Genomic DNA, 9,198 nt, shown 5'->3' with positions numbered 1-9,198 from the left:
CGCCGAGCTCCGGGACAGTGCCTTCGGGAAACATGGGTATGGGGGGTTGGGAGGGGCCTGCACAGGCTAGCAGCCCATGATGGGGGAGGCAACGGCAGGGGTCTCCATGAGCTGTTGGGCCAGGACACCTGCACCCATGGGTGGGCTTCGTGACACCCGCTGTGGGACCAACCAACCTCTGGGGCTCCCTCCCAAGAGTCCGCCGTGGTGGGGGTGTGGGGTTGGGGGTGGCCCCAGTTTCGGGGAGCCTGAGCAACGTGCACCTGCTGTGGGGGTGGACAAGGAGCGTGGGAAGAACCAGTGCAGGAGCCAGGTGGGTGTTCAGCGGCAAAGGCCTTCTCCTTCCGGACCAACCTGGGTACACACCCTGCCCCGCCCCCTGCAGTCCCCGAGGGCCCCGGCACCGGGCCGGGCGCAGAGGTCAGAAGCACGGGTCCGAGACGTCCGTGACGCTGTCGCCTAGGACGACCCTCTCCCAGCCCAGCAGCTGGGCCACCAGGGCCCGATTCGGGTGCATGTTGTTCTTGCACTTCTTCACGTGGTCCCAGGACCTCTGCGGAAACAGAGAGCGACAAGACCACGTCGGCCCCCGGCCCTTCCCGCCCAGATCCCAGCCACCTCTGGTGGACAGGAGGGACGGGCACGTGGCCTCTTGGGACGCCCCCTCCCCTGTCAGAGTGTCTGGGCTCAAGTCCCGGCGCCGCTTCTGGCCCCAGCTTCCTGCTAGGGCACATCCTGGGAGGCTTGGGTCCCGGGCCCCCGGGGGAGAACCAGACCCCGACTAACTCAGCCTCGGCTACTGCCAGCATTTGAGACGTAAACCAGCAGAAGACAGACAGACAGGCGGGAGGAACTCGGCCAGGGGTCCACAACGTGGCTTACAGCCTGGGGCGACTTCGTCAGGGCAGGGAGTCGCGCCCCGTGCACCTCTGCTGCTGTATTTGGGGACGGAAGGCATTCCAGCTCAGATGCCCCCGTGAAGAGGAGACCGACATATGTGCAACCTCCCGTGGGCAGGAAACACCCTACCCGAGCCTGGCTCTCGGCGCGGCGGCCACAAAGGTCTCCATTGTGCCGGGGTGAATCCAGGGAACGGGGAAGCGAGCTGTGGGCGATTTCTCAGAACGAGGACGCTAAAGCTGCCTCCTCAGGCGTTCGCCCGGAGGAGCAGAGAGGGTGACAGCACGTGGGCGGGTGAGCCCCTGGTCTCCGGGGCTGAGGGCAGAGGAAGGAGGAAAAGGACGAAGGCCCCACTGCGGGGCCTTGACAGCCGAGGGACAGGGAAGGAGGCCGTTCGTGGAAAGCCCGCGGTCAGCCTGCACGTCCTCCCTCCGAGGTCAGGAACTAGACAGGGGCACCCACTGTTGCCACTTCTGTTCTGCACGGCACTGGGAGTCCTGGCCAGAACTGGGCAAGAAGAGGAAATATAAGGTCGCAACTGGGAAGGAAGAAATAAAATTATCTCTGTGCAGGGTCTCCCATACAGAAGCCTCCAAGGGTCACACACTCGCTCTCACACTCACACACACACACACACACGTACCCATTACATGTAATAAACGAGCGCAACAGAGCTGGCAAAAACAGATGCTCAGCACCAAGGTTAAGCTGCCTCTCGGGGAGCCCACACCCATGTCAGGGCACCTGGGTTTGGGTCCCGGCTCTGCTCTCCACCCCAGCCTCCTGGGAGGCAGCAGGTGATGGCTCAGGTACTTGGGTTCCTGCCACCCACATGGGAGACCCAGAATGAGTTCTGAGTTTCTGGTTTTGGCCTGGCTGTTGTGTGCATTTGGGGAGTGGACCATGGCTGGGAGTTCTCTGTCTTTGCTTCTCTGCCTCTCAAGTAAGTAAAATCAGTTGTGTTTTTATATATTGATAATGCATGACACAAAAGTCAAGAAAATAATTCCATTTGCCATAGCATCAAAACGAACAAAATACCTAACCAAGGAGGCAAGAGACTTGTACACTGAAAATGACAAGACATTGCTGAGGAAAATGAAAAAAGACACAAATAAACGGATATCCCATGTTCATGGATTGGAAGACAATATTTTTTAAGATATTGCTACTACACAGAGCAATCTACAGAAGTGAGATAATCTGCATCAAATTCCAATGGCTTTTTTTTTTTTTTCAAAATGAGAAAAAGCCTAAAATTCACATGAAATTGCAAGGGACTCCAAATAGCCAAAATGAGTCTTGTGAAAAGAAAAAGTTGGAGGCCTTGCACTTCCTGATTTCGAACCTTATTAAAAAGCTATGGTAGGGGCCAGTGCTGTGGCATAGTGGGCTAAGCCTCTGCCTGCAGTGCTGGCATCCTATATGGCTGCTCCACTTCCATCCAGCTCTCTGCTGTGGCCTGGGAAAGCAGTAGAGATGGCCCAAGTCCTTGGGCCCCTGCACCTGCACGGGAGACCTGAGAGAAGCTCCAGGCTCCTGGCTTCAGATCGGCTTAGCTCTGACTGTTATGGCCACCTGGGGAATGAACCAGTGGATAGAAGACCTCCCTCTGCCCCTGCCTCGATGTAACTGCCTTTTTTTTTTTTTTTTTTTTTTTTGACAGGCAGAGTGGACAGTGAGAGAGAGAGAGACAGAGAGAAAGGTCTTCCTTTTGCCGTTGGTTCACCCTCCAATGGCCGCCGCGGCTGGCGCGCTGCGGCCGGCGCACCACGCTGATCCGATGGCAGGAGCCAGGAGCCAGGTGCTTTTCCTGGTCTCCCATGGGGTGCAGGGCCCAAGCACCTGGGCCATCCTCCACTGCACTCCCTGGCCACAGCAGAGAGCTGGCCTGCAAGAGGGGCAACCGGGACAGAATCCGGCGCCCCGACCGGGACTAGAACCTGGTGTGCCGGCGCTGCAAGGCGGAGGATTAGCCTAGTGAGCCGCGGCGCCGGCGTAACTGCCTTTCAAATACATAAATCTTTAAAAAGAAAAATGCTATAGCAATCAGAACTGTTGGACTGGCACAAAGACAAAAAGACCAAGGGAACAGAATAGAGAGCCCAGAAATAAATCCTACTTATGGTCAGTCTTTTCAATAAATAATGTTGGAAAAAACTAGATAGCTACATGAAAAAGAATGAAATAGAAATCGAGAAATCAATGGAGAAAATCGATGAAACCAACATCAGTTTCTTTGAAAAGATCCATAAAACTGATAAAACTTTAGCCAGGCTAACTAAGGCAGGGCGGGTGGGTACACATCACCGATACCCTAAAGAAGGTATCACTGCAGAGCCCACGAATGTAAAAAAAAATATATATATATATATATATATATAAAAAACTCTGTGCACAGAAATTGAATTGACCAATATTTTGAAAGACACAATCAGTGAAAACTCAAGAAATAGCCAATATGGGGCTGGTGCTGTGGTGCAGCGGGTTAAGCCATGGCCTGCAGCGCCAGCATCCCATATGGGCACCAATTCAAGTCCTGGCTGCTCCACTTCCGAACCAGCTCTCTGCTAGTGGTCCTGGGAAAGCAGTGGAGGATGGCCCAAGTCCTTGGGCCCTGCCACCCACGTGGGAGACCTAGAAGAAGCTCCAGTTGTTGTGGCCATCTGGGGGGTGAACCAGTGGACGGATGATCAATCCCTCCCTTTTTCTCCCTAACTCTGCTTTTCAAATAAATAACAACAAATAGGCAATATGACCATGTCTGTATCTACACAAAGAATCAAATCCACAATTGATAATGTTCCAAAATACAGTACCTGGCTCAGATGGATTCAAAAGCAAAATCTACAAATAATGGAATGTTACTTAGCTTTTTAGAACTCAGGAGATTATATATAAAGTGCCTACCATAGTCAGATTCATGAAGACAGAAAGTTGAATGCTGGTTGCCAGGGCCTGGGTTTGGGAGTGGGGAGTTAATTGTTACAGAAGTTTTAGTTTTTGCAAAATGAGAGAGCTTGGTTGCACAACTTGAATGAACTTTATACTACTGAACTGTACACTAAAAATGGTTAAGATGGTAAATGTCAAATGTATTTTACCATTTAAATAATAATAATAATAAAGCCAGCCTGGGGGCAGAGCTGTGCAGTTGGACGGCTTAGTAAGTCCTGGACAGGCCAAACAGACCCTTGTGGGAGGACCACATACACCCCCTCTAGCCCATAAAGCAGGTGCAGCGGGTGGGATGGACAGGTGCCGTTGGCCCCATTCTGCCTACAGAGGGGACGGAGGGTGAAGGGACGTGCCCAGGTCACACCAGGCAAAGGCAGGGCTCTCCCCGCCCTCTCCGGGCCCTGTTCCCAGCCCAGGCTCTGCAGCCAGGCCATCAGGCCCCTGGACAAGGCCGTCCCCCTGCCGCAGGGCCCGTGTGGATGTTTTCATTCCACCACAGCGGCCTGGTGTGAACCCCTCTAGCGCCCTGGGAGTTCCGGGCTTTTTCTCCGAATCCCTGGAGGGGACAAAGGTACCCTGGGCAGTTTGAAAGCACCGTGATAGATTTCTTAAGGGCTTGCTGGCTCTGGGATCCCACACGACCTCACACCAAAGCTTCAGAAGCCCAGGTCACAGGGGCCAGCGGACTCCCTCCCTGCCCCCACCCTTGGCCTTAGCCACTGAGGAGCAGAGCTGGGGCCCCAGGAAGCAGGATACTGGGCACGGGCAGCCCTCACCCTTCTTCCCCAAGGGCTTGGATCCTCACAGCTAAGCCTGGCAGCAGGGAAAGCTAACCACCTCAGGGGGCAGGGGGCAGGGGGCAGGGGGCAGCCCTCCCTGGCCACACGGCTGCGGGCTGCTCAACGCCTTTGGCCAAGAGCTATTCAGACTGCATCTCTGGACGTGAGGTCTGGCAACGTGCCTCCCGAGCCCGGGTTCCTCCCGAGAGCAGGGCCACCCGGACCTCAGGGGCCAGGGACCGCTCACTCGCTGATCACTGAAGGACCAGTGACAAGCAGGGGACAGGAAAGGGCGGGGCTCGGACCTGCGGGAGGAGGAGCCCACTTTGCACTGGCCCCAGCCAGCCCGGGCGAGCAGTCTGTGACCCCCGCTTTCTTGTGGGGCCAGGGAGAGTGAGCACGGCGACCTGCTGGAGCACACACTGGCCATCAGGGCTGGAGGACGCTCAAGACCTCCTCGTGCCGGGGGGCCCAGCGGGGCAGGCGCTGGGTGAGGGTCACTCATCTGCTCCTCTGCCACTCCAGGGGGCTCAGCGCCCGGGAACTCCCAAGGGCCCTGCGGCAGCAGGTGTGTGTGTGTGTATGTGTGTGTGTGTGTGGCAAGTTGTGCCAGCAGACCAGCGGGGAAGGAGCCAGCTCCCAAACAGCCAAGAGGCCCCTCCGGGACAGATTCCTGGGGAGGGGGCGAGAGCCACTCCTGCACAGAGGCTCCTCCCCCGACCTTGCTGCATCAGTAACCCCACTCCCCTCCACGACAAGCCAATCAAGCAAACTGCACCCCGACAGGGCGCGGCAAGGCCCTCGGGCCCTCAGTGCAGATTTCATTCTTCCAAATGTGGTAAAACACTCGCCACGTAAGAGCTACCAGTATTGTCACCAAACTCCATCGTCTTGTCTCCCCAAGCTGAACACCAGCTCGCCCCGCCCCCCCAGCCTCTGGAGCCCGCCGTTCGCTTTTTGTCACTGGCTTTGCTACCCCAGCTCTCCTGTCCAAAGGGAGTCCTCAGGTGGACGCTTTGATGGCCCTCGCGTGGGAAGGGCGAGGTTCACGTCGTCAAGGTTACGCTGCCTCCTGCAACCCCAGCATCCCGTATCAGGGCGCTGGTTCGAGTCCCGGCTACTCCGCTTCTGACCCAGCTCCCTGCTAAGGCACCCGGAAGGCGTTAGGTGACAGCCCAAGCACTTGGGCCCCTGCCACCCATGTGGGAGACTGCGGAGCGCGCTCTGGGCTCCTGGCCCAGCCCCGGCTGTCACAGCCATGTGGGGAGTGAACCAGTGAACAGAGGATCCATTTCTGTCTGCCTCTCTGCTTTCCAAATAAAATCAACCTTAAAAAAATACAATAAATCTTAAAAGAATTTCCTTTTTTGAGGCTGAATAATATTCCACTGCACATCGGCCACATCTGTACCACTCTTCCACCCGATGGAGGACACTTCCGTCTCCCCCGCTGGGTGCTGTGAACGCCGCTGCCGCCAACTCGCGTGAGTCTTCCGAGTCCCTTGTGGGCATAAACGCAGCAGTGGAGCTGCTGGAACTCCAAGACTCTCTCTAGCTGCAACTTCCCCTCCAAAGAGCCGGGTCTACACCCCCAGTCACTGGCCAGGGGGCTCCGCCGTGGTAGGTCTGAGTCCCTGCCCTTCCTACACACACCTCTGGGGACCCTGGGGGCTTTTCCTAAGCTCCCCGAGTCCAGGAACCGGCTGCCCAGGGCGGGGTGGCACATCTCCAAGGAAGCACAGCCCGGGAGACAGGAGCCCCGAGCCTCCTGGGCTTTCCACAGCGGCTTGGACTTCCCTGCCCTCCCCAGGGCCCGCCCTCGAGGTGACGGAGGGCCCTTGAGGGGACCCTGACGGAGCCTGGCCAGCACCACGGTCTGGACTCCAAGCAGTGCTCCCTCGGATGACCCCAGACGCGTGCTAGGGATAGGCTGACGGCACTGATGCTGCCCAGCTGGGTTCCCGGGCCTGCCCCGCACCTGTGAGCTCACGGCCTGAGGCCTGGCATCTGCCGCACTCAGGTACCACCTGCGGGGCGACGCCCCAGGGCTGGCGCTCCCTGCCCCCACTCTCCCCCTCTCCCCACTCCTACCCAGTTAGGGCCCCGGGACCCCCCTGGAGCCTGTTCCTCCCAGCCTGGCTCCGCCCCCACCCCCAGGGTAGGGGTAACGCCTACCTTCAAGGTCTCCTGGTTCTCGTGCATGAGGAAGGCTATGACCGCAGCACAGCTACGACCGATCCCTCGGGTAGAAAAGACCAGGACGGCGGAGCCGACCTGGAGGTGAGCTTCTGCGAAAGGAAGGGCAGGCGCGGGGGTCACGCATGGCCCCGAGACTCCGGCTTCCAGGTTGTCCTGGACAAATCACGCACTTCTCTGGCTGGCCAGCGGGGGGTGCTCACACTTGCGGGCATTTGAGAGACGCAAGCCTGGGCTCCTGACCCAGGAAGTTCGGTTGTCACTTGTCCTTTAGGGTGGGGACACACAGGCACCGACAGAGGCAGTGTGGCCCGTTTGCAAACCCCAACACTGCCGCTCGCTGGCTGTGGGGCTAGGGCAAGTTACTCAAAGCCACGGTTTTCCTCATCTGGAAGATGGGCTAACAGTCCACTTCCCAGGGTTTTTGTCTTGTCCCGTGGCTCAGCCAAGGGCCAGGAAATGTCAGCTGGAATCCCACGGCCCTGGAGGCTGAGAGCCGCCCCCAGTGAGGGGCAGGGGGAATCAGAGCTGATATCCTAGGCTGCTCTCATAAACCCCAAGAACAGCAGCCAGATGACGCCAAGTGCAAGGTCACAGACTCAGGGCCAGGAAACGAAGGCACACACCCTAAGGACCAGCCCAGAGCAGCAGCAAAGGGGGCTGAGGGTCAGACCCTGGTCAGGCGACAGCAGGCACCTGCCAGGCAAATGAGGGAGGCTTGAGCCAAGACACTGCTTCCCCAGCCCTAGCGCAGGGCTCCAGCTGGGGCTGTGCAGGTGCCAGGCTGGCTGCTGTGGGGGCCGGGGCGGGGAGGGGCTGCGGCCTGACTCAGCCTTGCTCTCTCTGGGGACCTTGCTTGCCAGGGACGATCCTGCCCATCGACTAAAACATCTCCCCTCGGCACAGGTGTCTCAGCACCGCGGTTAAGCAGCCTGCATCCCACACCAGGATTCATGGTTCAATCCTCAGCTCCGGCTTCCGGCACAAGCAAAATCCACCGGCCGCTTTGCTCTGTGTTCTGAGACCACAGGGGGCTGGGGGACGGTGGAGTCACAGCCAGGAGGGCTCGAGGGCTTCCTCCTACCCCACCCCCACCGAGCCCAGCTGAGGGCAGGGACGCAGTGAGACTGCTCCGGTCCCCAGCACCCAGCCTGGAGCTGGCCTCCCCAAATCTGTGCACTGTGGTTAGCTGACACCCTCACTGTATCACAGGCCCGGGAGAACACAGCAGTCCAGCCAAAGCCCCAACACACACGCCCCGCACCACCCAGAGTCTGCGGCTCTGACTGGGCCCCAGTGCCCCCCAGATAAACGTCCAGGGGGCTCACGGTGCCTGGGGGACCTGAGAAGCTACACTTGTCAAGCCCCAGCCCGGCAAGTGTTCTCTCTCTCTCTCGTGGGCCTCGGGAGGCCCAGTCAGGAACAGGGCAGGAGGTGCCGTGACCACTCTGTGTCCTAGGCACAGGCCGGCCGCCAGCCCGTGAGCTCCTTACCGATGAAATGACAGAGGTGGCGCAGGAAGGGGAGCATCTCGGCTTCCAGGGAGTCCTCTACCGGGATGTGCAGGAGCCTCTCCGCGTCGCCTCTGAAGCTGAACGGGACGACAGCACAGGGTAACGGGGCAGCCTGCACGCAGCCCCAGGCGGGGACCCCACGATGGGGAAGGCCGCTGGGCGGGCAGCAGGGTGACGTGGGCTGGTAACTCAGCCTCTCTCAGAAAGCAAGGGCCGTGGGGCCAGCGTTGTGGGGCAGTGGGTTAAGCCGCCACCTTCGACGCCGGCATCCCAGAGGAGCACTGGTTCCAGTCCACGGCTGCTCCGCTTCCAATCCAGCTCCCTGCTAATGCTCCTGGGAAAGCAGCGGAAGATGGTCCAAGTCCTTGGGCCCCTGCACCCACATGGGATAGAATTTCTGGCTCCCAGCTTCAGGGTGAACCAGGGGATAGAAGACCTCTAACTCCTAATTTCAAATGCATAAGTAAATTAAAAAAAAAAAAAAGATTTGAAAGAGTTACAGAGAGAGAGAGGTCTTCCATCCGCTGGTTCACTCCCTAATTGGCCACAAGGGCCAGAGCTGCACTGATCCGAAGCCAGGAGCCAGGAGCTTCTTCCAGGTCTCCTACATTGGTCCAGGGGCCCAAGGACTTGGGTCTCCCACGTGGGTGCAGGGGCCCAAGGACTTGGACCATCTTCTACTGCTTTCCCAGGCCACAGTAGAGAGCTGGATCGGAAGTGGAGCAGCCGGGACTCGAACAGGCAGCCATATGGGATGCCGGCACTGCAGGCGGCAGCTTTACCCACTGAGCCACAGGGCCAGCCCCAGTAAATCTTCTGAAGCAAGCAAGCAAGCACCTGACGCTTACGCG

General features: G+C 58.4%; 1 protein-coding gene across 24 annotated transcripts in view; it reads right to left on the bottom strand.

The window, feature by feature from the left end:
* Window positions 1–314: 314 nt before the first annotated feature.
* STYXL1 (serine/threonine/tyrosine interacting like 1) overlaps window positions 315–9,198 on the bottom strand; it is a 41,505-nt gene continuing 32,621 nt past the window's right edge. For 13 of the 24 annotated variants that reach the window (XR_016225843.1, XR_016225846.1, XR_016225848.1 and 10 more), the window contains 3 exons: window positions 8,327–8,424; window positions 6,813–6,925; window positions 315–553 (listed from right to left, as the gene is read on the bottom strand). Coding sequence is in view for 18 of the 24 variants with exons in the window: in XM_051847674.3 (XP_051703634.2) it covers window positions 422–553; window positions 6,813–6,925; window positions 8,327–8,424 (343 nt within the window). In the remaining 6 variants the exon portion in view is untranslated. Of the gene's footprint in view, window positions 554–5,681; window positions 6,139–6,812; window positions 6,926–8,326; window positions 8,425–9,198 lie in introns of those variants that run through there. The other 11 variants (XM_089321110.1, XM_089321108.1, XM_089321111.1 and 8 more) reach the window with 11 other exon arrangements.

Source organism: Oryctolagus cuniculus, chromosome 19 (genome assembly GCF_051225735.1).
Source record: "Oryctolagus cuniculus isolate XC-2025 breed Fujian yellow rabbit chromosome 19, ASM5122573v1, whole genome shotgun sequence".
Classification (NCBI taxonomy): domain Eukaryota; kingdom Metazoa; phylum Chordata; class Mammalia; order Lagomorpha; family Leporidae; genus Oryctolagus; species Oryctolagus cuniculus.
The sequence above is the reverse complement of the archived record's forward strand: the minus strand, read 5'-3'. Positions and strand labels throughout refer to the sequence as shown.